The 27,700-nt window shown below is 44.1% G+C and overlaps 1 protein-coding gene across 1 annotated transcript in view; it reads right to left on the reverse strand.

Moving 5' to 3' along the window:
* COL27A1 (collagen type XXVII alpha 1 chain) overlaps positions 1-27,700 on the reverse strand; it is a 460,501-nt gene that overhangs the window by 13,248 nt on the left and 419,553 nt on the right. Inside the window, exons 56-60 of the mRNA XM_073590987.1 lie at positions 22,589-22,615; positions 21,344-21,397; positions 19,773-19,941; positions 19,592-19,701; positions 17,794-18,009 (exon numbers count right to left, since the gene is read on the reverse strand). Of these exons, the coding sequence (XP_073447088.1) occupies positions 17,794-18,009; positions 19,592-19,701; positions 19,773-19,941; positions 21,344-21,397; positions 22,589-22,615 (576 nt within the window). The remainder of the gene's footprint in view (positions 1-17,793; positions 18,010-19,591; positions 19,702-19,772; positions 19,942-21,343; positions 21,398-22,588; positions 22,616-27,700) is intronic.

Genomic DNA, 27,700 nt, shown 5'->3' on the forward strand with positions numbered 1-27,700 from the left:
CAGCCCAGTAACCAGACATGAACATCATTGAGCTTGTTTGGGGTAGGATGAAAGAGGAAGCTTGGAAGACAAAACCAAAGAATCTAGAACTCTGGGAGGCATGTAAGACTGCATTCTTTGCTATTCCTGATGACTTCATTAATACATTGTATGAATCACTGTTGAACCGCATGGATGCAGTCCTTCAAGCTCATGGAAGTCTCACAAAATATTAAATATGACTCTAATAGCACCACACCTTCATTCACCAATGTTATGCAACATATATTTGTATTTTAAGCTAATTATTTGTTTGAATATCACATTACTTTCTGTGGCCAACAAAACTTTTGTCTTGCCAAAATCTGACCATTCTGTGTCCATTAAATGATCAATATTTCTGCATTGATGGCAATTTATTTTCTTAACCTAAACCACATTTCGGAGGGTTTCAGCTTTCAAAAGAATAATTTATACAACCAATGGATAAATTTAATGCCAGGTTATAAGCTTTTATTTACATAACATGGATAAGCGACATAACTTCTGTCAGGGAGTGTAGCTGGCTTATCATACCAGTGGTGCTGTAATAACCCCTCATATTCAATGTTTGCATATATCTTAGCGCTTACAGAGGCTGCTGTATTCTCATGTTTGTATATTATGTAGTAATGGCAGCTTGCACCTGTTCACACTTGTTTTATTGTGTTTGGAGGTGCTGGTTAGTTTTTTGAATTTTTTGACTGCCTCTATTTCTGACTGGGCACTCCTCCCATCAGCCTAAAGGCCCCGTTACACACAGCAATATCGCTGGCGAGATCGCTGATTTTGTGACACATCAGCGATCTCTCCAGCGACATCGCTGTGTGAGACATCCAGCAGCGACCGCCCCCACCGGGTATCGCTGAACGTGCTGGATCGTCCTGGGCCGTTTTTTCATCGCTGGTCTCCCGCTGGCCAGCGCGCATCGCTGCGTGTGGCAGCGGGAGCCAGCGATCAGCGACGCTGCACGCTGGTATCCAACGTAAACAGCGGGTTTTAAGAGCAGCGCGGTTCTTAGAAACCCACTGTTTACGTTGGATACCAGTGTGACGCTGGTTTCCGAGGTAAACATCGGGTTTCTAAGAGCCGCACGGCTCTTAGAAACCCGATGTTTACGTTGGATACCAGCTTGCTCGCTGGTCCTGACCGCTGGAGGGGCTGTCTATGTGACAGCTCACCAGCGATCAGCCTAACGATGTCCCAGCAATCCCATCATGTCGTATTGTTGGTGGGATCGCTGGGACATCGTTATGTGTAACGGGGCCTTAAGGCTGTTTTTAATTAATACTGATCCTATCTGCGCTCCTGGAAGAGACATGTTTGATAGTTAGGTTTAGGGTCCCATCAAAGAAAGGTCACCTTGCCATGGTTGATGGCCACACATGAATTGGCAATGTATGCACCGCACCGAGTACCTTTATTTCATAAGTATATTCTATATTGTAATCTTACACACAGACTGAGTATGCAGCTTGCGTTACACACACATTTTTCAAAACTTTTTTTCCTATCAATAACCCACAAAAATTCTGGGTATTTGTTTTATTAAATAATCTCATGGCAACCAGGAAACAAAGGGATAGGTAAATGATTTTATATGGTAACTTTTAGTAATGTTTCAGTGTTACTGATGTATAACCAGGTGCACTTAAAGAAAGGTTACTTAGTAAGTTTACAATCATTATCTGTGGCGAGGATTACAACTCTGGCAGATTTCATAGATTTACTTTACTTTGTTCCATTGAATTCCAATATCAGTGCATTCAATCGACTAGACATCTATAAAAGAAAGTGAAAAGCAAATAATCCTAGTAGAGACTGGCCTGAACTGGAACAAACATCTAACAGTCTAGAAGAGGGAGAGCTCCGCTGCGTAATGACATTTACACAACTGACAGCCTTGTGTTGAGCCGCAATGAAAAACTAGAACAGCCCCTGTCTACATTATAATAGCTACAATACCGTTTAGGGATGTTGGTTTTCCCACTGAACATTTTGTACACTTGTCTTAAGGGCCTGTCATACTAAGCGATATCGCTAGCAATATCGCTATAACGTCACTGGTTTTTGTGACGTTATAGCGATATCGCTAGCGATATTGCTATGTCTGGTACTTACCTCCGACCACTCCCCCGCTGGTTATCGCTGATCGCGCGAGAACGTCCTGGGCCGTTCCTCGTCGGCCACTTCCTGCTGGGCTTCCTGTGGCGCCGACGAGGGACGCGTGGAGTCAGGCGGGAGGACGTCAGGATCGCCTCGTCTGACAGGAAAGTAGCGACCCCCGACCCCTGCGATGTCGCTGGTGAGATCTGCCTGTGTGGCAGCTCACTAGCGACCACTTAGCGATGCACCAGCGATCCTGACCGCATCATATCGCTGGTCGGGATCGCTGGTGCATCGCTAAGTGTGACAGTACCTTTAATGAAGGCTGTGCTGGCACCTACAAGTGTGACTCACAAAATTAGAATATCATCAAAAAGTTAATTTATTTCAGTTCTTCAATACAAAAAGTGAAACTCATATTATATAGAGTCATTACAGAGTGATCTATTTCAAGTGTTTATTTCTGTTAATGTTGATGATTATGACTTACAGCCAATGAAAACCCAAAAGTCATTATCTCAGTAAATTAGAATAATTAACAAAAAACACCTGTAAAGGCCTCCTAAGCATTTAAAAAGGTCGATTAGTCTGTTTCAGTAGGCTCCACAATCATGGGGAAGACTGCTTACTTGACAGATGTCCAGAAGGCAGTAATTGACATACTCCACAAGTAGGATAAGCCACAAAAGGTCACTGCTAAAGAAGCTGGCTGCTCACAGAGCGCTGTATCCAAGCATATTAATGGAAAGTTGAGTGGAAGGAAAAAGTGTTGTAGAAAAAGGTGCACAAGCAACTGGGATAACTGCAGCCTTGAAATGATTAAGAAAAGGCCATTCAAACATGAGGGGGTGTATCTCATGGAGTGGACTACTGCTGGAGTCATTGCTTCAAGAGCCGCCACCACACAGACGTATCTAGGACATGGGCTACAAGTGTCGCATTCCTTGTGTAAAGCCACTTATGATCAATAGACAACGCCAGAAGCGTCTTATGTGGTCAAAGGAGAAAAAACTGGACTGTTGCTCAGTGGTCCAAGGTGTTGTTTTCAGATGAAAGTAAATTTTGCATTTCATTTGGAAATCAAGGTCCCAGAGCCTGGAGGAAGAGTGGAGAGGCCACAATCCAAGCTGCTTGAGGTCTAGTGTGAAGTATCCACAATCACTGATGGTTTGGGGAGCCATGTCATCTGCATGTTCAAGACCAAAGTCAGTGCAGCTGTCTACCAGGAAATTTTAAAGCACTTCATGCTTCCTTCTGCCAACAAGATTTTTGGAGATGGAAAATTTCATTCTCCAGCAGGACTTGGTACCTGTCCACACTGTCAAAAGTTCCAATACCTGGTTTACAAACAACACTATCACTGTGCTTGAATGGCCAGCAAACTCGACTGACCATAACCCCATAGAGAATCTATAAAAAAGAAAAGAGAAGCCAGCGTTGCCAAGGTCAGAACGCATAACATAAAGTGCATTTGCACATAACATCTAACTGTATTCAAAATGAGATATTTAGCAAAAAAATTGATCAATTCAATTGAGCCACCCCGCCGCGCCAAGGCAATCTCATGTGGGGGGTCCTACTCTACGTTTTTAATAAACACTGTGCCATTACGGCCTCCTAGATACATTAAAAGCAAGACCACTTTAAATGCAATCCGTACCTGAGCATTTCTGGATCGCTCCCATGATGCCAGAAAAGGCAAGTGCGGATGAAGGCCAACCAGGTCTGAATACAGACGTATCAGGTTTTAGCCTCCACACATTGCCTGACCAGCAAGCATAGATGAAGGGCAATGCAGGTTCAGATACAGGTGCACAATTAAATAAAGCTTGGGGCAGGGTGGGGCTGCTGGCTTCTCTTCTCTTTTTTTGTACATTGGTATGTGGCTGACCACCACTTGCCGTGCGCGCTGGGTTGTGTTCGCCATTTTTTCTGTGTTCACTGTGATGGATCTAGGCTGCTGTGCACACATACACAGCAGCCCCACCCTGCCCCAAGCTTTATTTAATTGTGCACCTGTATCTGAACCTGCATTGCCCTTCATCTATGCTTGCTGGTCAGGCAATGTGTGGAGGCTAAACCTGACACGTCTGCATTCAGACCTGGTTGGCCTTCATCCGCACTTGCCTTTTCTGGCATCATGGGAGCGATCCAGAAATGCTCAGGTACGGATTGCATTTAAAGTGGTCTTGCTTTTAATGTATCTAGGAGGACGTAATGGCACAGTATTTATTAAAAACGTAGAGTAGGACCCCCCACATGAGATTGCCTTGGCGCGGCGGGGTGGCTCAATTGAATTGATCAATTTTTTTGCTAAATATCTCATTTTGAATACAGTTAGATGTTATGTGCAAATGCACTTTATGTTATGCGTTCTGACCTTGGCAACGCTGGCTTCTCTTCTCTTTTTTTGTACATTGGTATGTGGCTGACCACCACTGTTGCCGTGCGCGCTGGGTTGTGTTCGCCATTTTTTCTGTGTTCACTGTGATGGATCTAGGCTGCTGTGCACACATACACAGCAGCCCCACCCTGCCCCAAGCTTTATTTAATTGTGCACCTGTATCTGAACCTGCATTACCCTTCATCTATGCTTGCTGGTCAGGCAATGTGTGGAGGCTAAACCTGACACGTCTGCATTCAGACCTGGTTGGCCTTCATCCGCACTTGCCTTTTCTGGCATCATGGGAGCGATCCAGAAATGCTCAGGTACGGATTGCATTTAAAGTGGTCTTGCTGTTAATGTATCTAGGAGGCCGTAATGGCACAGTATTTATTAAAAACGTAGAGTAGGACCCCCCACATGAGATTGCCTTGGCACGGCGGGGTGGCTCAATTGAATTGATCAATTTTTTTGCTAAATATCTCATTTTGAATACAGTTAGATGTTATGTGCAAATGCACTTTATGTTATGCGTTCTGACCTTGGCAACGCTGGCTTCTCTTCTCTTTTTTCATAGAGAATCTATGGGGTATTGTCAAGAGGAAGATGAGAGACACCAGACCCAACAATGCACATGAGCTGAAGGCTGCTATCAAAGCAACCTGGGCTTCCATAACACCTCAGCAGTGCCACAGGTTGATCGCCTCCATGCCACGCCGCATTGATGCAGTAATTGATGCCAAAGGAGGCCCGACCAAGTATTGAGTGCATTTACTGAACATATGTTTCAGTAGGCCAATATTTCTGATTTTAAAATCATTTTTCAAGCTGGTGTTATAAAGTATTCTATTTTTTTTTTATTATTATAAACCGTCTTTATTGAATGTAATACAAAGTATACATATAATGTCCAATAACATAACAGAAGAACATTTATGCAATATTATTAATATTAGATGGCATTTTTCAACTATAATCCCCGCCCCTCCACCCACTCCCTCGGGCAGACTCCATAACTTCGTAACACAATTTCAATCCATTCTAACAGGGATATTACCGGCAAGCTGCTCTCTCATACACCAGTTGGTGAACTGGAAACAACTATGGCGTGTGGAAGGTGTCTGAGTATAGATAAAAGACGACCATGTGGAAAAAAATGCTTTCGGTGTCTTTTTTCTTTATTAAGTAAGGGCCCCGTCACACATAGCGACTCACCAGCGATCCCGACAACGATATGAACTTGTCAGGATCGCTGGTGTGTCGCTACATGATCGCTGGAGAGCTGCCAAACAGGCAGCTTCACCAGCGATCAGGACAGCGACACACGGGTAACAAGCGACGCACATCGCTTAGTTACCCGCAGTGTACGTTAAGATACCAGCGTGCTGGTGCAGGGAGCTGGTAACCAAAGTAAACATAGGGTTTCTGAGCGCGGCGCTTAGAAACCCGATGTTTACCTTGGTTACCAGCTCCAGCTCTCTGGTCTCCCGCCTGCCACACGGTTTGGCTTTGGTTTGGTTTGCTGTAGCTTAAAAACACTAATTCTAGTGCCCCCTTCTGAGCCCCAAATAAATTGGCGGAAGGCTCGTGACAGTAGCCTATCATCAGCTTTCGAAAGTAGAACTGGGAGCGTCTGTAAAGGAAAGAGTACTTTAGGGAAAGAGATCATTTTAATTAGATGGGCTTTATCTGCAAAGGATAATTTAAGGGATTTCCAGGATTGAATTTCTTGTATAACTACAGAAATAAGAGGCTGAACATTTCATTTATAGATATCATGAGATTTATTAAAGTTTATACGAACTCCCGAAACTGCTCCAAATTCATTAAAGGTGTCCATTATAGAGGAAATGGATTCCTTAGGATTGGATATCATGAGTAAGATATCGTCAGCAAATGCCAACGTTTTAAGTGTATGGTGACCGACCCCTATGCCTCCAAAGGAAGGGATCATCTCCAGATATCTTAGTAAGGGATCAAGGGCAATATTAAACAACAAAGGTGACAGAGGACAGCCCTGCCTCGTCCACCTGAAGATGGAAAAAGGGGTTGACTGGATGCCATTAAGCCAAATCGAAGATTGGGAGTTAGTGTAAATTGTGCGTATAAAATTAAAAAAGGTAAAGCCAAAACAGTCTATACTTCAGAGTTCTGATAAGATGAGACCAGGACACACGGTCGAAAGCCTTATCAGCGTTGAGGCTGACCAGTATATTCTGCTTGGCCCTAGCCTGATAACTATGTGTGATGGCCACTAACGCCGTCCTGATATTGTAAGTGATAGACCGACCATGGACAAAGCCCGTTTGAGATGAGGTAAGAATATCAGGAAGCATAGACTGTGATCTATTAGCCATGATTTTGTTGAGCAATTTAAAATCAACATTTAAAAGGGAAATCGGGCAGTATGAGGCAGGGAGAAGTGGATCTTTGCCCGGTTTTAGAAGTAATGACAGGCAAGCTTCATTAAATCTATCTGGCAGAGAACCCGAGTCCAAAATATGGTTAAAAAGAGAAGTGAAGTGTGGAGTAATTAAGGGTTGTAACAGTTTATAAAACTCTATCGAGAACCCATCCGGGCCAGGGGCTTTATGCAGTTTTGAAGATTTAATGACTGATCTCGCCTCCTCAGAAGAAATTGGTTGGTTTAGGATCTTCCGCTGAGAGTCAGAAAGCCTTGGTGGACAAGCCTTGTGTAGGAATGCATATCCATCCTCCTGAGAGTCCAGAGATGGGCCATAAAGATCTGCATAAAAGTCTCTAAAAACCGCATAAATTTGGGTTGGGTCACAAGTGATAGAGGCATCGGGTAAGGCAATATTGGGTACCCTAGTAGCCGCTTTGAATGCCTTCGTTAAAGACTCAAGGAGACGGCCTGGTTTGTTACCCCAACAAAAATAACGGTTATTTTGTTGAGCTATTTGGTTGTGTGCCTGCTCATGTAATAGGGTATTTACTAAGTACTCTTTTAGTAGTGGCCCAAAATAGATTAATATCGTCCAAGTGTTCCAAGTTGTCCTCCATGAATGTCTCCCACCAGCCCGTCATATAGCGCTTGAAATCATCTGAAGTATAGAGATAAGAGGGGAAGCGCCAGCGCAAAGACACAGATCTATTAGTGGGGAGTTCCAGAGTAAGAAAGACCGGGGAGTGGTCTGAGATAACTGAAAGGAGAATGTCAACTGTTTTTAGAAGGGAAAGAAGAGAGGCAGAAGTTAGCCAATAATTAATTTGAGTGTGAACATCATGTACCCTAAAATAGAAGATATATTCTCTTTCTGTAGGGTGGCAGCACCTCCAAGCATCAACCAAGTCAAGCCTGTTTAACAAGGTAGAAATCGCTCTGGATGGAGGGTGAGATGCGGGCAGGGGAGTAGATCTGTCTAAAAGAGCATCATGAAGGGCGTTTAAATCTCCACCCAATAATATAATGGTAGGATGCCAGACGTGAACCATCTCTTCAAGTTTAGCAAAGAAGGAGGGGCTAGTAGTATTGGGTGCGTAAACATTTATAAGGCAATATTCCCGCTGTTCAATAATAGCTCTGACCAATATATATCGCCCTGTCTGGTCCCTCGCCTCATCATCTATAGAATAATCGAAATCCTTAAGAAACAAAACAGGGATTTTTGTGATAACTCACCGTAAAATCCTTTTCTCCGAGATGCTCATTGAGGGACACAGGACTGTGGGTGTATGCTACTGCCGCCAGGAGGCTGACACTAAGTGAATGAAAAAATGGTTAACTCCTCCTCCGCAGTATACACCCTCGCCCTGATTGCCGGCGAGACCAGTTCGGTGCAAAAGCAGTAGGAGATGAAAAACACAGACAAAATAAACCTTAATGCAGGTAACAACATGTCTGGAAAGACCCACCTTTTATCATAAATACATAACAACAAACAAAAAAAAGAGCCAGTTGGCTAACAGGGTGGGTGCTGTGTCCCCCAATGAATGTCTCGGAGAAAAGGATTTTACGGTGAGTTATCACAAAAATCCCTGTTTCTCCTTCGCCTCACTGGGGACACAGGATTGTGGGACGTCCTAAAGCAGTCCCTGGGTGGGAAGTCGACTCACCGGTCCAATCTATACGCACCTCCTGTCTAAAGGTGCACCACCGTTGCTTGGAGAATCCTTCTACCAAGGCTCGCGCATGCTGAAGCCTGAGTATGGATATTGTAGTGCTTCCAGAATGTGTGCAGTAGGGTGACCGGATCTCATATGGGGGGGAAAAAATGTCAGAATCTTGTTCGTCTGGACCCCACAAAACGATTCCCCTTTCCAGATATTGAGAGAGCCAAAATTTGAGCTCTATCAAACGACGTTAACCCATGCCGCTCGTCACTCAAAGTTTAAAAAAATCCAAATTGAGGTATTTTAAGATTTAGGTATTTTGCATAGTCTGTTAGACTATAAAGAATGTGACAACAACATTGCAGAAATAGCCCTGACCAAATTTTCGAACCATTTGTGGTATTTGAATGCAGAGTTGGTGGGATTATCGTTTTTTGATCCCACCATTACAGACAATGAAAAGTTGTTAATGGCTAATAAATTGCTCAGTAGCACAGATAAACCATCAGAGCACGCTAACCTACATGAGTTGATAATTTTACATAGTTATCTAATCTATTCTAGAGCTTTTGTTAAAGTAGTTTTTGAAACGTCAGAATATAATGCTCGGCATTTGCTTACAACTTGCAGGACATATTGCTTTTGTTCTTCATCTTTTGTCAGAAGGTCGTTAAAGTCGGTTACTTCCTACCTCTTAATTTTTCTTTCCTAACTTTTGGATTTACAACCCTAGCGTGCTCTGATGGTTCATCTGTGCTACTGAGCAATTTATTAGCCATTAACAACTTTTCATTGTCTGTAATGGTGGGATCAAAAAACGATAATCCCACCAACTCTGCATTCAAATACCACAAATGGTTCGAAAATTTGGTCAGGGCTATTTCTGCAATGTTGTTGTCACATTCTTTATAGTCTAACAGACTATGCAAAATACCTAAATCTTAAAATACCTCAATTTGCATTTTTTCAAACTTTGAGCGACGAGCGGCACGGGTTAACGTCGTTTGATCGAGCTCAAATTTTGGCTCTCTCAATATCTGGAAAGGGGAATCGTTTTGTGGGGTCCAGACGGACAAAATTCCGACATCGATTTTTTGCGGTCACCCTAGTGTGCAGACTGGAGCAGGTTGCCGCTTTGCAGACCCGCTTTGCAGACCCGCTTCACCAAAGCTTGGTGCTGAAGAGTCCAAGAGGCGACCACTGCCCGAGCGGAGTGTGCTCTGATCCCCGCTGGAACAGGTGCGCCTCTGATGCGGTAAGACTCCTGCATAGCCAAACGAATCCACCTGGTTATGGTCGATCCCGAGGCAACGAGTCTCTTCCTGCAACCCTCGGGAAGCACGAACAGCGCCCATGACACGTACCTCCTGAGAGCTCTCATCAGATCCCACATATGCAGCGACTTTTCCACCCGGTGTACCAGTACTGGGCAGAAAAAGGGCAAGACAACATCCTAAATAAAGTGAGATGAAGAAACGACCTTTGGCAGAAAAAAGGAGGAGTCGGCCTGAGAACCACCTTATCCTTGTGGAAAATCAGATACAGGGCTCGGCAGGATCGAGCCGCCAGCTCCGAGACCCGTCTAATTGACGTTATAGCCATGAGGAACACCACTATCCAGGAAAGGTATGCAAAAGAGACACCTTGTAGTGGTTCAAGCGGAGTTTCCTGCCGACCGCTTAGGACCAGGTTAAGGCCCCAGGCATCCAGAGGGACCCTATAGGGGGGTATCAAGCAGGAGACCCCCTGGCTGAGGGTTTTTACCTGCAGATTGGTAGCAATCCTACGCTGGAACAGGGGGGATAAGGCCGTAATCTGTCTCCTGAGGGATGTTGGAGCTAAACCCGAGACTAGGTCAGACTGGAGAAGAGCTAAAAATGTTAAGAATGGAGAATCTCAGTGGAGGATAACTGCGGTCCCTACGCCGTGAGAAGAAAACTTTCCAGGCGTGGTGGAAAACACGTGCTGAGGCGGGCTCCCGAGCACTAACCATTTCAGCCACCACCTTCCAGCCGAACCCGGCCTGGGCCAGGATCCAAGATTCAACGGCTAAGCCGCCAAACACAGGGCCTCTGGGTTCTGGTGGTAGATCAGGCCCTGGGAAAGTAGGTCTGGGGGCTCTGGCAGCCGCCAGGGGATGTCGAGGAGTAGCTGCACTAAATCTGCGTACCCTGCCCGACGAGGCCAATCTGGGGCAATCAGTATTACTGGAACCCCCTATGCCTTGAACTTCTTGAGACCTTTGGAAGCAGTGGAAGCGGAGGAAACAGGTATGAGAGGTGAAAACTGGTTCCATGTAAGGACCAACGCGTCCACGGCGATTGCCTGTGGGTCCCGGGACCGAGCGACAACCCTGGGCACCTTGGTATTTAGCTTGGAATTAATAAGGTCCACTTCTGGGGTTCCCCAATGTTGGAAAATCTGTTGGAAAAAACTCGGGAGTGGCCATACCCTGGACGCGAGACCCTGGCGGCTGAGAAAGATTGCCACCCAGTTCTCCATGCCCAGAATGTGAACTGCCGAGATCACAGAGTGATTTCTCTCGGCCCAGCAAAGGATATGCTTTGCCTCGAGCATGGCCGTCCTCTTGCGACTGCCCCCCCTGATGATCTATGTAAGCCCCTGCCGTGGCATTGTCTGATTGAATTCGGACAGGGCGTCCTGCCAGGAGATGATGAAAGTGCTGCAAAGCCAGCCGAATCACCCGAAATTCTAAAAGGTTAATCGGGAGGCGTGATTCCCGAGGTGACCAACATCCTTGGGCTGTGTGGTGGCGAAAAACTGCTCCCCATCCGAGGAGACTGGCGTCGGTCGTGACCATCAACCAATGGTTTGGAGGAAAAGGCTTCCCCTGCAGAAGGGAGGGACCCATCGTCCACCATCTGGGAGCCTGTCTGACCAGTGCGGACAACCGGCACTGGTGGTCGAAGGAGAACGGGCTTCTTGTCCCAAGCTGCCAAGAGGGCGTGCTGCAAGGGACGAAGATGTGGCTGGGCAAATGGAACAGCCTCTATTGCTGCCACCATTTTCCCTAAGCCCTTCATGCCAAACCGGATGGTACGGGAGGCCGGCTGGCGAAGTGCCCAGGCTTCCTGCCGGAGTGCTAGGGCCTTGTCCTGAGGGAGAATTTCCAACCCTCGGGAAGTGTTGAAGATCCCTAGAAAGGAAATTTTGTGAGTTGGAATAGGGGAAAACTCCAGAACTTCAAATTCACCAGCCACCCTAGGCAGAGAAGTGTATCCAGCATGATGTTGATGCTCTCTTCGCAAGACTGAAAAGATGGGCGCTTGACCAGGAGGTTGTCCAGATAAGGCCAGATGATTATGCCCCGGGCATGCAGGATGGACATGACGGCCACCATGACCCTTGTGAATACCCTGGGGGCGATGGCTAGCCCAAGGGTAAGGCTGTGATGCAGGTTGCTGATGGCAACTGTAAGAGCCTTTGATGTGAGGAAAAAAATGGGGATGTGCCGGTAGGCACCTTGGATGTTGATAGAGGCCAAATATTCTCCCCCTTCTCCATGGCAGGTATGACCGAGCAGAGAGACTCCATCCGGAAATGTCTGATCTTGACACAAACCTGCTCAGAAGTTTCAGGTCCAGAATGAGCCTTACGGCTCCATTCCTTATTTATTTATTTTTTTTGGGGGGGGGACTACAAACAGGTTGGAATAGAAACCCGGAAATCTCTTTTTCCGGTAGGGATGATCACTCCACTGCGCCTGAGAGACGGCTTTGAATAAGGCGCGTGCCCGGGTTTCAGATTTGGGAGGACGAGACAGGAAAAATCGTTTGGGGGTGGCTGATGTTATCTTGTACCCTGAAGACACCAGCTCTCTTACCCACGCGTCTTGTACGACGGTGAGCCAGACGTGATGAAACCAGAGCAGACGCCCGCCTACTCTGCAGGTGTAGACCGGAAGTTCCTCCAGTCCTTTGGCCGTGAACCTGTGGGACTTTGATCCCCCTGATTTCGGCTGGTTGGAACGCATCCTCCCCAATGCGTTGGTTCTATATGAGATCTGACGATCTCTGCCCTAATTGGGCCGACCTGAACTGGCGGTCGAAACTGTGTTTGAAGCTGGTGACGGAATGACTGCTTAGCCCCCTGTTGTGGGAGAAGTTTGCTTTTCCCCCTGTGGTGTCGGAGATAAGCTGATCTAGCTTCTCACCGAACACTCCGCTGCTCTGATAGGGCAAAGAAGTTAGGGATTTTTTGGAAATGGGTAGGCTCGCCATGTTCTCAACCATAGGGCTCCCCTGATGCAAATCGCATTTGCGGCAACCAGTGCTGCGCGGTTAGCTGCATTCAAGGATGCGTTAATCAAATAGCCTCCTGCCAGGACTATCTGATCCGCGATCTCAGCTACCTCTGACGGTAGGTCCAGGCTCTGTAAAGCTGCATTTGATGACTCTGACCAGGAAATCATGGCCTTGGCTACCCAAGTTGCCGTGCAAGAGGGAGAGAGGGCTGATCCTGAGGCCTCAAACACCAATGGAGCCCGACTCTCTACTGAGACGGTCAGTGGGATCCTTATTAGAAGAACCATTAGGTAGGGATAATCGGGTTCTTGATACCAATCGTGATACGGGTAGATCTACCAATGGGGGCTCTGCCCACTTTTCACGGAGTTCAGAGGCAAAGGGTTATCTTGCATCCAGTGCCCCCTGTCCTGCAAAGCATTTGTTTCGTTTCGTGTAGGCTTTGTCAGGGGGCTGTGAAGCGAAATGCGTGTAGGGGCTACACGTGTGGCGTACACGGCAACCATGGATAAGATTACTTTATTATCATGACTTGTGTTGTTGTCGTTTGTTTCTATTTACATGTGTGCTACTAAGCTGGACTAGGCACATTTTCTTATATGGCCACACACTAAGGGTCATGTGTATTTTGATCTTAAATTGAAGCACTGTCACTTTATTGCCTGGTTGTAATGTACTGCTGCATGTGATTTTCTGCACCTGTTCCCCTCTTGTGATGGAATTCTGAATAATTGTGACCTTTTTTTGTGTCTATGTATACGGGTGATTTATATCTCGTAGATAAATAAAAAATACTCTATTTTTACTATTTCATTTGTGGATTTTTTTACTCTAGTTTTCTTTTTGTATACAAAACATTGCTAGTGCATACAAGGATGTGGTCTCTTTAGGTCAGGGCCATTTCTTCTAACAATGCATATTGTCTGCAGTTGTTTGTTTGCTGGTGCTAATCTTGCAAGGGGAAGCTGCGCAGCACAGGAGCAGGACCTCCACAGGAGCCCTCCCAGCCCACCCTCGTTCCGTGCCCCCTGTCCTGATCGCTTGGAGCGCTTCAGTTGCCAGCCTGTCAGGTGTGTGTGGGGGGAGAGGGGGGCTATGTACAGGACGGTGCAGACACCCTGGCTCCATCATTCCTTACCAGGGAAGAGGAGAGGGACCGTCCGCCTCCTTCCATCACCACAGTCTAGCATTGGTGATGCAGTGGGGGACGCACGGACTATTCCTAGGCCTCTGTACAGCCTAGGGTTTCAGTACCTTAGGGTGGTCAGGACTGAGTCCGGTATCATGTTCCACGTTGCGGGAGAGGATACGTGGAGACGACACTCACACGTGCTCGCCCGTTGATGGTTTGGGGAGATCGGACCCTTTCAATAAGGTCCGTCGCCCGTCTCATCTTCATGGAAAGTAAAAAAGAAAAAAGTCTGGGGGGAAAAAGACCAGACGTGTGCCTCCTATGGACACTAAGCATGAACTGGTCTCGCCGGCAATCAGGGCGAGGGTGTATACTGCGGAGGAGGAGCTAACCTTTTTTTCATTCACTTAGTGTCAGCCTCCTGGCGGCAGTAGCATACACCCACAGTCCTGTGTCCGCCAATGAGGCGAAGGAGAAATGGCCACATCCAAGCACTCTGCATAATGTCTATTACGGAGCGCTGGGTGACCCCTGCATAACCAATGGGTTTCTTGTAAAAAGACAATATGGGGGCGTAGACGAGTAATGTGATCTAGTACTTTTCTGCGCTTGACCGGTGAATTGAGGCCAGCCACATTCCATGATAGAAGTTCGATGGAGCGTATATTAATGTGAGAAGCTATGTCATTAGGGGGCGGCCATTTTAACCTATCCCACATTGGGGCAAAGTATTCTAATTTACTGAGACAATGACTTTTGGTTTTTCACTGGCTGTAAGCCATAATCATCAACATCAACAGAAATAAACACTTGAAATAGATCACTCTGTAATGACTCTACAGTATATATGAGTTTTCACTTTTTGTATTGAAGAACTGAAATAAATTAACTTTTTGATGATATTCCAATTTTGTGAGAAGCACCTGTATATGAGGAGGAGTCAGGAAGCAATCTTTCCCATGTGCACACTTTTTTGAAATGTTGAAGAATGAAGAGCTTTCTAATGAAGACAGTTTTAGGAAACACTCTTCTTTGGGGAGTTTTTAGTAGACTGCATTGTATTTGACTATTTTGGAAGTGTTTTTTTTTCTTGTAGCATTTTTGGCAGCCTTTTGACTAAACAGAACCTAGTTGAAGTGGTTCCTGATGGAATCTGCTTCAAAAAAGTGATATACCCTTTGTTTTTTCAAAACATGAAGCGGGGGAAAAAAAAACACTCAACAGACAGAACATACTGTATAAAGCAAGGGAGTTTTACAATACAAATGAATAGACAGAGTCTTTCAAGAGTTTGAATGATTTTTATCCCCCTCAATTTTTTTTTTCTTTTTAAGCAAACCTGCTTAAAAAGCATCAAAAGATAGTGTACACATACCCTAATATAGGGCAATTAGCACCTGCCTCATGGGGTTATTGTCTTCTTTTAAAACTGGTTGACCTGATGCACCAAAGCGATAAGATGCTTGTTTGATGATCAGCAGTAACAGGCTGTTTACACAGGTCGACCTTAGGGCCCCGTCACACATAGCGACTCACCAGCGATCCCGACAACGATTTCAACGTGTCAGGACCGCTGGTGAATCACTGTCAAACAAACAGCTTCACCAGTGATCAGCACAGCGTTGCCGAGCGCGCGTTGTCGCTGTGTTTGTTAGTTACTAGCGCGCTGATGCAGGAAGCTGGTAACTAACGTACACATCGGGTATCTAAGGGACGCACGTCCCTTGGAAACCCGATGTGTACGTTAGTTACAAGCTGATCGCTGGTCTCCCGCCTGTCACACGCAGCGATGCGTGCTGGCCAACGGGAGACCAGCGACCAAAGTCCAGAGGTTTCCCATAGCAATCAGAGATACCGGCAGGGGGGGCCCGGTCGCTGATCGCTGTCACACACAGCGATCTCGCTGGTGAGATCGCTGTTGTGTCACAAAACTTGTGACTCAGCAGCGATCTCGCTAGCGAGATCGCTATGTGTGACGGGGCCTTTACACTGAAGGCTCTGTTTAGATCGTTTATTGGGCATAGGCTGCCATTGTTCTCAGGAAGCACAGGTAATCTTTACACAAAATAACGAGCTACCGAGAACAATGATATTTGTGCAGCCTCATAGATAATTTCATCCGACAAGCGAATATTTTGCGCATTGTCGAGTCTGTTTTACACTCCAAGATTATCGAGAAATTACCGTATATACTCACGTATAAGCCGATATTTTCAGCCCATTTTTTCGGGCTGAAAGTCCCCCTCTCGGCTTATACGCGAGTCATATACCAGGGGGTCGGCAGGGGAGGGGGAGCGGGGGTGTCCGATCATACTTACCCCCTCCGGGCACGGTCTCTGCAGCCCCCCCCCGCTTCTCCCGGTCTCAGGCTCCTTCCTTCAGCGGTCACATGGTACCGCTCATTAAAGTTGTGAATATGCGCATATTTATGACTTTAATGAGCGGTACCACGTGACCGCAGAAGAAAGGAGCCGGAGACCGGGAGAAGCAGGGGGGCTGCGCCAGGAGGGGGTAAGTATAAGCTATAGTCACCTGTCCCCGGTCCATCGCTGCGCGCTGCTCTGTCCTCTCCTCCGCGTCCTCTGTCTGTGATGCTCAGGGTCAGAGTGCGCGGTGACGTAGTTAGTGCACGCCGCGCCCTCTGCCTGAAAGTCACTGACAGAGGGACCCGGAAGACAGAGCGACACACAGCGATGAAGCGGGGATCGGTAAATATGGCCAGTACCGGGGTCCTGAGCCTGCGGTGACATCAGAACCTGGCCTCGCCTACTCAAGACACCGGCACCAGGCCCCCAGCGACGAGACGAGAGGTGAGTATGTAATTTTTTTTTATATTTGCAGCGGCAGCAGCAGCATATGGGGGCTTAATTATGGAGCAGCATATAGGGGCATGATTACGGAGCAGCATATGGGGGTATAATTACGGAGCAGCATATGGGGGCATAATCTATGGAGCAGCATATGGGGTATAATCTTTGGGGCAGCATATAGGGCATAATCTATGGAGCAGCATATGGGGGCATAATTATGGAGTAGCATATGGGGGCATAATCTATGGAGCAGCATATGGGGGCATAATCTATGGAGCAGCATATGGGGGCATAATCTATGGAGCAGCATATGGGGGCATAATCTATGGAGCAGCATATGGGGGCATAATCTATGGAGCAGCATATGGGGGCATAATCTATGGAGCATTTTAGGGGGGCATAATCTATGGAGCATCTTATAGTGGCATAATCTATGGAGCATAATCTATGGAATATCTTATGGGGCCATAACCTTCATGGGGCATCATATGGGGCATTATTAACCTTTGTGCAGCATTATATGTGGCGTATTTTGTATGGAGCATCTTATGGGGCCATCATGAACTGTATGGAGCATTATATGGGGTATATTTTGTACGGAGCATCTTATGGGGCCATCATGGACTGTATGGAGCATTATATGGGGCTCCTGATTCAATATGGATATTCAAAAACATTTAACCTACTGATTTCTCAATTAATTTCACTTTTATTGGTATCTATTTTTATTTTTGAAATTTACCAGAAGCTGCTGCATTTTCCACCCTAGGCTTATATGCGAGTCAATAAGTTTTCCCAGTTTTTTTAGGCAAATTTAGGGAGGTCAGCTTATACACGAGTATATACGGTAGCTTTTGTGCAGTGTAAATGGTTCTTAAGTTTATATAGGATGAACTCGATGAACTTGTATCTTATTTCAACCTTAAAACTATGTATGTGATAATTTGAGAAAAGATACTAAGAAACTGGATAACCATACTGAGCACTAGTAGCGTGGAGTTTTACCTTGCAGTCATCCACAGTAACCTCTGGCTGATATTGGCCTCCTGCCTCAAATATCTGTCCATTCCAGGCCTTGAATCGCACAGCATTCTGGGAGAGTTTGTCTGTTGAGATACCCCAAACAGGGGCATTCAGGCAGTGGACTGTTATGTGCTGTACGGCTTCTGAACTCAAGAGGTGGAGAAAATTCATCTGAACTCGGCCAATTTCAAACACCATCTACAAGAAAAAGGACAGAGGCTTTGGAAAGATCAACAAGATAAAAGCTTAGGAATATGTTTTTAGAGTTTATAGGCACGGAATTAAAGGGGAACTCCGGTAGATACGTGGATAACTTTTAGATTGGTGGGGGTCTGACTGCTGGGACCCCCACCAATAGACAAGACAGGGCACATTTATCTCAGTCAGAATAGAGAGGCAGTATGCATGCGCAACTGTTGCTCCATTCATTTCCTATGAGACTGCCAAAGAAAGTGGAGTACAGCGCTCCAACAGTGCTATAAAGAATAAATGGCACAGTGGCTGAGCATGCGCTTTAACAGGGATAAAAGTGACCTGTTCTGCTGATCAGTGATGGCTCCCCTCCTATCTAAATGTTATCTATCCCATGGACATATGTCAACTTCTTCCAAATGGCATTTCCCTTTAATGATGCTTAAATCTATGCAGGGGATTTGGAGCTTTGACTGCAATAAAGATATACGGTAATAAGAAATCAGCACAGAAGTTTGAATCTAAAACAAAATGGTGATAAAAAGATGGAGATTAATTTTTAAGGAGACATAAAAACACACAAACGTATAACATTTATTTTCATCAGCCCAGAAGATCCTTCAAGAGAGTGTAGATAATGGTTGGGCAAAATTCACCCTTTTTTTTTCAGCAAAAATATGGTTTCAGTGCGCTGAAACAGGTTTGTACCCGTTTTTTGGTATGTCTCCATTTTTTACCATCTGCGTATCTAAACCAAAAAAAGCAAACAAAACAGAGAGGCTTCTCAAGCTTCACAAGGGCCATAGAACATAATGTCAGTATGCTGACAGTTCAGGTATGTAAAAACCGGACATGTGAATGAGGACTTGTCTCGGAAAGCTCACAGATTTCACCATTAATTCATTCTGAAGACAGAAGAGGCCCCTGTGCAAGAGAAGTGTATGGGCTCTTGTCAGTCCTGCTTTGGAGGTGAAAGTGTGCCCATTTACCTTTTGAGCCCCTGTGCGGCTGCAAAGATATGTCCGTCACTGGTACGCAGAGGTTGTGAAACCCAAATTTTCCTAAATGATTTTTAGCCATGAATATGTGTTTACAGAGAATCTGTCACTAGGTCTTTGCTGCCCTAGCTAAAAACAATATAAAGTAGGATCAGACCTTATTTCCGGAGCTTTGTTACTCACAAGGCTCTTGAAAAGTGTTTTAATCAAAAACTACAGCATCTGCTGCAGCTTTGCTAGTTTTCTCAGTTATGAGCTGGTTCTGTGTTGCCCTTGATATTCATGAGCTCTGGCTTTCCTTCTATGCACAGTGTATATAGTAAGCTGTCAATCAATAGCAGGTTGTGGGGTTAGACTGCTCATCATTGAGAGTATTAGCAGAGCTGCAGCAGATAAAACCGTTATATTGTTAACACTACAGCAAGAAGCCCAGTTAAGTGACCAGGTGCTGGAGCTGGAGTCTAGGCCCTTATGTTATGCTGACCTCACATTGGAAAGCATAAACCTGGTGACACATTCTCTGAGTAAAAGAAAATGTCTTGACTGTGTCCATATACTTTAGGTTCTATAGCTATCTATCATAGATTTACCTTGGATGCAGTGACAGGCCTGAGACACGTCTGACCACTTTGTGTAAAATTGCAGGTGACTTCAATGGTATCAGAAGAGCAGCCAACATTGGGATCAATCCAATAAGTGCCTGCAAAATAATTCAAAGTTCCTGAAGGGGTGTTTAGGTCCCTACATAGAGGTAGAAGATGATCTGCTTACCATCTCCCATCTTCTGTTGGCAATTCATCAGATCTCTGCAGATTCGGGCAGGGTTGTCTTTAGTCCCCAGTGGGTTTTTTATACTTTGGATGAGACTACTGAGGTAGTGTAGGGTCTTGAAAATTTCTCCTCCATGGTCCACAAACACAAAGTCAGTATTCCTATAGGACTGCACACACAAAAAAAAATTAAGGTTTTTTCCTGAAGGTTCTAGCTCAGTTTACTCTTAGATCAGATTAAGGACAGAACTAGTGTTATAAATTCCACTATATAGATATTATTGCTCGAGGAAATTCCACCCTAAAGACCTTGCATCGTCCTCTTCTGTCAAGTTATAGAAAAACAACATTCTTCATCCCGTGAGGTACACACCAAGGAAATTGCTGCCATTACAGCGGTTGTGACGGGGCAATGATCATTCTCAGACATCTGAATAGAAGATCAGTCTGCAGCAATATTGCTTGAACAGGATGAATTTCATATTCAGGATTCTGGGGTGTAATCGCCATACTAACCACAGTATTAAGACAGAAACTGATAGGATTGTTGAGCTCGCGTCAGGTGAGGACATCATAAAACATTTTTTATTTTATTAGAAAACGCTCTCTAAAATTAGTTCCTAATAAATCTAGTCTGCTGCAGGCTTACCTGACGAAATGGCACCGCTCCTCCAATTTCCCCGCTGTGTCTCCCAGCTGTCACATGACAAACATTGACTGTTGCAGCCAATCAGTGGCCACTGATCTGTGCAGCCTTCTCTATTCTGTCAGAGCCAACGTCCACTCCCAATAGTACAGAGAAGGCGTTGTACATATCACGTGACCTTGGGAGAGATCGGTGGAATGGCACCAGTCCAGGTGTGTATAGTGAGCAGTTTTTCCTATTTTGTGTGGTAGCTATAAAGGGGTTCTCTAGTGGTGAACAACCCTTTAATGATATCCAATGCGATTCATAGTTTGACTCTTTGGCAACCACACTGGACCATACATCCGAACTCTTTTAAAAGGGGTCTTCCACTCTAGACAATTTCTACTTATTAGAGAAGGGTCACTGTACAAGGCGGCTCTGCTCACCTAGAAATTTTGTTTCGATTTACAGTTTTGGTGGATTTGAAGAAAGGAATAGTGCTCTATTCAACGTTGCTCTTTCTGACAAAATGGTGGAAACCAACAACAATGGATCCCATAACTAGATAATCTGTTAAGCACAATCATAATGATTTGTAAGCCATCAATAAGGATGTAAAACTGCGCCAGGGGTCCCCCATGTATTGAAGACAGCAGGTCACAGACTCTCTCTATTGAAATGAATAGGAGTTATGGGAAATGCCAAATGAAACCACCAGACAGGCTCCATTCATTTAAAAGAAACATATGCATTTACATGAGCTGTCCCCTTCATCAGGCAGGACAAGATCCAGCCCAACACTGGAAATCTCAGCAGTTGGATTTGGCAGATCAAGGAATTTTTCTCTATCCTGTCAAGGGCTCAGAAACCCTAAAAGGTGGAGAAACCACGTTATTAGCATTTAAATTATTTTGTCAGCCAGTAAATAAGAAATGTGTAAGTACCGGTCCACTGGAGTCCATTAGGGCTTGGTAAGATTCACTAAAGTCTTCTGTCCTCTGAAAGAAGAAAAAATGGCAAACCTTACAAAACTAAAATATCCCACTGATGATGCCACCTCGCAAGCCCACAGTGATATATGGAGAAGTGGATGTGATGGTAGATGGTCCTCATGCAAGACCTTCTGAACTAGAATGGAAAGCTGTAGCACTGGGATGCCTAGTCATGGAGATATTGGAGCCCTTCCTGATGGACTGCCTCACTAATGTTAGGGGGTACTTGTGGTGTTACTACGACAGAGTATCTGACAATGTGCGGCAATGTCCTTCACCCAAAGTTTACATGTGCATGAGTATGCACGTGTATAGGGCAGGGCCCAGTGGCTTTTTTATACTTTGGATGAGGCTACTGAGGTAGTGTAGGGTCTTGAAAATTTCTTCTCCATGGTCCACAAACAAAGTCAGTATTACTATAGGACACCACACAGAAAAAAAATAAAAAAACACCAGAAGGTTTTTCCTAAATGTTATAGCTCAGTTTACCCTTAGATCAGATTAAGGACAGAACTAGTGTTATAAATTCCACTATATAGATATTATTGCTTAAGGAAAAGGAAGAAAAGAGTGCTTGGCCGCCAGCATTTAGTACCATTAATATGGAGATGTCAGAAATGAATAAAAGAGGTAATTAATGTACCTACTACAACCCTCTCTATCTCCTGGGTTAGACTACATTCCAAATGTCTTAAATAATTCAATTTGTTACTTAAAGGGAATCTATTACTAGTTTTTTTGTAACCTCATCTAAGGGCAGCATAATGTGAAAAAAAGAGACCCTGATTCCAGCGATATGTCACTTAGTTTACTGGGTGCAGCAGTTGTGACAAAATCATAGTTTTTAGAAAGCTGTGGTGTGGGTGGGGGCAGCTTTCTCCACTCTGCTACATGATACATCTATGTACATCGTCTATTGACTATGAGCTGCTTATCACAGGAGGGGGTGTGGTTGGATGACTTGGCACAAGGCAGCCAGTCCCAGCAATGACACTGCCCTAGTGATAAAACCTTCATTGTTAGTAAACAGCACACAGCCTGATAAGTGAATTCAGTGTTTTAACCTCTACCTCATACTGCCCTCAGATTATATGGCAAAAACCTGCTGACAGATTCCCTTTAAAATATAACAACCAAAATGGCCAGACACAATTGAGAACGTGGCCTTACTGCGCCTTTCCAAATTATATTACTTACAAATGAGTCTAAGAAAACAGGTGTCCCCTGAAAGAGAAGGAAATATATTATTGTTTATAGCTATCTAGTATCTACATCTCCATGCATAACATTAACCCATCTTCCCATAGTGTATTATAGAGTATTAGCATATTCACTGGGAATCGCAGATCATTGATGAGCATGAAAATCTATAATTATTTCAAGTCCTAAAGAAAAGCTCTCACTCGATTTCACAATCCAAACTACATACATTAGATCTCATAGACCTGATGAGGATTGTGTATTTACTGTGAAAATCAATGTCTGAATAGATGTATAATCCTTTGTAAAACTTTCCCAGTCTAATGTTAAAAATGAGCATTTAAGGTATGTTCTCACTGGAGGTTTTTGCTACTTTTTTTCTCTGCAGCAAAACCTGATATCTTTGCAGGAAAGAAGCTGCGGCAAAAAGGCAGGTTTAGGTGCGGTTTTGGAGCATTTTTTGTGTCTCTTGGTCCATGCTAATGTCCATGACTTTTCTGCAGAAAAAACGCTGCAAATAATGATACCTGCCTTTTTGGTGCGTTTTTTCTACACCCATTCAAACCAATGGGTGAAAAACAAGGAATAAACGCTGCAAAAACGCTGAAAGAATTGACTGCGTCTTGTCCTAGCTGGACTCCTAAAGTGCCATTTTAATTTGCGGATTATGCAGCCATGAGAGTCTCATAGATGTTTGTGTGTACAGCACACTGGTTGGGCTCTAGTCTGTCTTCACTGCAATCCTTTGATGTCAAGTCTGAGGCCTCATTAACCTGGACTGCACCAATAAACATTATTAACCGCTTGTACTTTTGAACCTGAATTACAGGTTACATTGTCCAGCCATATAATTAGTTCTAGGAACGTAATCTGCCCACAATCTTCCCTGGAAGTGATTTGTATCTAGACTGATTTAGACTTTGTGTCTTCTTTATGTAGTTTTGCTTCTCTCCATAGATTTCAATTTTTCAAATGCTTTTCTATGGGACTTGTAAAGGGAACAGGTATTGTGCATGACTGACAATCACTCCATTCACTTCTATGGGCTTGATCCATGGAAGACAATGTAGCAATAGTCACACATGCATATTGCTTCACTCTCCAAACAATCTTCTAAAAATACAGGGTGGGCCATTTATATGGATACACCTAAATAAAATGGGAATGGTTGGTGATATCAACTTCCTGTTTGAGGCACATTTGTATATGGGAGGAAGAAAACTTTTCAAGATGGGTGGTGACCATGGCGGCCATTTTGAAGACGGCTGTTTTGGATCCAACTTTATTTTATTTTTTCCAATGGGAAGAGGGTCATGTGACACATCAATCTTATTGAGAATTGCACAAGAAAAACAATGGTGTGATTGGTTTTAACGTAACTTTATTCTTTCATGAGCTATTTACAAGTTTCTCTTTGTTTACAGCCATTGACAAGTCGCAGAGGTTAACACGTGAGGAGCGGATAGAAATTGTGTTGATGTCTGGTGAACGCAGTACCCGGGTCATTGCACCAGATTTCAATGCAAGACACCCTACGCAAGAAAGCTGTCACCATTCCCATTTTATTTAGGTGTATCCATATAAATGGCCCACCCCAAAAAGCCTCATCACTGAACATAATGTTCTGTGTAAACGGAGGGTCCTGTTCCAATATTTGTTTTACCCATTCTGCAAATTCAGCGCGACGATCTGGGTCACCAACCATTCCCATTTTATTTAGGTGTATCTATAGAATCATAGAATCATAGAATCGTAGAGTTGGAAGGGACCTCCTGGGCCATCTGGTCCAACCCCCTGCTCAAAGCAGGATTCGCTAAATCATCCCAGTCAGATGTCTGTCCAGCCTCTGTTTGAAGACTTCCATTGAAGGAGAACTCACCACTTCTCGTGGCAGCCTGTTCCACTCATTGATCACTCTAACTGTCAAAAAGTTTTTTCTAATATCTAATCTGTGTCTCCTCCCATTCAGTTTCATCCCATTGCTTCTAGTCTTTCCTTGTGCAAATGAGAATAAAGTTGATCCTTCTACAATGTGACAGCCCTTTAGATATTTGTAGACAGCTATTAAGTCTCCTCTCAGTCTTCTCTTTTGCAAACTAAACATTCCCAAATCCTGCAACCTTTCCTCATAAGACAGGGTTTGCAGACCGGTCACCATTCTGGTCGCTCTTTTCTGAACTTGCTCCAGTTTGTTGATGTCTTTTTTAAAATGTGGTGCCCAAAACTGGACACAATATTCCAGATGAGGTCTGACCAAAGAGGAGTAGAGGGAAATAATGACTTCACGTGATCTAGACTGTATGCTTCTGTTAATACATCCTAGAATTGCATTTGCCTTTTTTGCTGCTGCATCACACTGTTGACTCATATTCAGTCTGTGATCTATTAGTATACCCAAGTCTTTTTCACATGTGCTGTCACTTAGCCCTATTCCTCCCATTCTATATATGCTTTTTTCATTTTTATTGCCCAGATGTAGTACTTTGCATTTCTCCCTGTTAAAAACCATTCTGTTAGTTGCTGCCCACTTCTCCAGTTTATTTAAATCTTTTTGAATCCTCTCTCTCTCTTCTCTAGTATTAGCTATCCCTCCTAGCTTTGTGTCATCAGCAAATTTAATCAGTTTACCCTCAATTCCTTCATCTAAATCGTTGATAAAGATGTTGAACAATACAGGGCCCAGGACAGAGCCCTGTGGTACCCCACTTGAGACATTCTTCCAACTGGATGTGCAGCCATTTACGACCACTCTTTGGGTCAGATCACTAAGCCAGTTATGAATCCACCTAACAGTTGCCTTGTCCATTCCATACTTAGTCATTTTTTCAATAAGGATTGTATGAGAGACTTTGTCAAATGCTTTGCTGAAGTCAAGATATACTATATCTACAGCATTTCCTTGATCCACCCAATCAGTGATACCGTCATAGAAGGAAATTAAGTTAGTCTGACATGACTTATTAGTTACAAACCCATGCTGACTCTGTTTAATCACTTCATTCTTATCCAGGTATTGACATACATGTTGTTTAATAATTTGTTCAAAGATCTTTCCTGGTATAGAAGTCAGACTCACCGGCCTATAGTTGCCTGGGTTCACCTTCTTCCCCTTTTTGAAGATAGGAACAACATTTGCTCTTCTCCAGTCTTCTGGCACTTCTCCTGTTCTCCAAGAATTTTCAAAGATTATGGAGAGGGGTTCAAAAATTTCTTCTGCTATCTCCTTCAGTACTCTGGGGTGTAATTCATCTGGACCTGGAGACTTGAATTCATTTAGGTTAGCTAAGTGTTTCCTCACTATCTTTCTGTTTATAGATATCCTGGATTCTTCTATTCCCTTAATAGGACAGTGAATAACAGTTGGTGTTACATTTCCTTTCTGAGACAAAAAAAATGCAAAATAGGAATTTAAAAGTTCAGCCTTCTCAACATCCTGTCTTACCATTTCATCATTTTCATCCTGTAAAAATCCTATAGCATCTTTGACTTTTCTTTTACTTTTGACATATCCCCAAAATCCTTTATTATTGCTTTTGACATCTCTTGCAAGCCTCAATTCATTGTCAGCTTTAGCTAATCTGATTTGTGCCCTGCAGGTTCTGCAGACAGCATTATATTCTTCTTTAGATATGCCTCCCTCTTTCCATTTTATAAACATTTTTTTCTTCCTTTTTAGCATGTGCTTAAGTTCTGTGTTCACCCATCCTGGTTTCCTTAAATGCTTCCTATTTTTCCCTCTTTTCGGAATTGTTAACAACTGTGCTTTGAGAATTTCATTTTTCAAGATTTCCCATCCTTCCTGGACATTTTTGTCTTTAAGGATATCCAGCCATTGGATCCCTCCAATTATCTTTCTGAATCCCTTAAAATCTGCCTTTCTGAAATCTAACCTTGACGTCTGAGTCTTCACAGGTCTTCCTCCTCTAGTTATCCAAAATTCTAAAATAGCATGGTCGCTACCTCCTAGGGTTCCAGCCACTTTTACCTCCTCAACCATTTCCTCCCTGTTTATAAGGATTAGATCCAAGGTAGCAGTTCCCCTTGTTTTCTCCCCTACCTTTTGGAAGATAAAGTTGTCAGCAAGAGAGGATAAGAATTTCCTTGACCTGTTAGTTTTGCCTGAGAGAGATTCCCAACAAATGTCTGGATAGTTGAAATCTCCCATGACAACTATGTCATATTTTTTGGAGAACTTGGCCATTTGATGCATAAAGAGTTCATCCATATCTTCAGCTTGCACAGGCGGCCTGTAGTAAATGCCTACAATGGTGTCCTTTCCATTGTTCTGTCCTTGTATTCTTACCCAAACAGTTTCCACAGAACTCCCAGTCTCTGAAGCTTCAATCTCTGTGCAGATATACGCGTTTCTAACCTACAATGCAACACCCCCTCCTCGTTTATCAAGTCTGTTTCTTGCAAATAAGTTGTATCCTTCTAGTCTTGTATTCCAATCATGTGTATTGTCCCACCAAGTTTCAGTGATTCCAATGACATCATATTTCTTTTAATGTGTTAGTAGTTCCAATTCTCCTTGTTTGTTGCCCATGCTTTGTGCATTAGTATAGAAACATTTTAGTTTGTGATTGGTTTCTCTTTCTCCAATATTTTTATTAATTAGATTCTTTCGTCTTTGTTCTTCCTTTCCACTTCTAATAGCAGAGTTCTCAATAGCATTTGTCAGGTGTATGGCTTTTTCTGGTCTTTTGCTTCCCTTCTCATGTTGTTCTAGTTTAAAGCTCTCCTTACAAGTGTAGCAAGGCGACTTCCAAATACATGCTTTCCAGTCTTCGTAAGGTGCACCCCATCTCTAGCAAGTAGTCCATCGTATAAGTAGTTCACTCCGTGATCCAGAAATCCAAATCGTTGCTGACGGCACCATCGACGTAGCCAGTTGTTCACTTGCAGAATCTTATTCCACCTCCTTGTTCCATGGCCATCCACTGGGAGGATGGAAGAGAAGACCACCTGCGCTCCCAGTTCTTTCACTTTCTTGCCTAAGTCTTCAAAGTCTCTGCAGATGGTTTCCAGGTCGTTTCTTGAGGTGTCATTTCTCCCCACATGTAGTAGCAGGAATGGGAAGTCATCTGTAGGTCTGAAGAGTCCTAATAT

This window comes from Dendrobates tinctorius, unplaced genomic scaffold (assembly GCF_039654945.1).
Source record: "Dendrobates tinctorius isolate UK_male_01 unplaced genomic scaffold, ASM3965494v1 ptg000120l, whole genome shotgun sequence".
Lineage (NCBI taxonomy): Eukaryota > Metazoa > Chordata > Amphibia > Anura > Dendrobatidae > Dendrobates > Dendrobates tinctorius.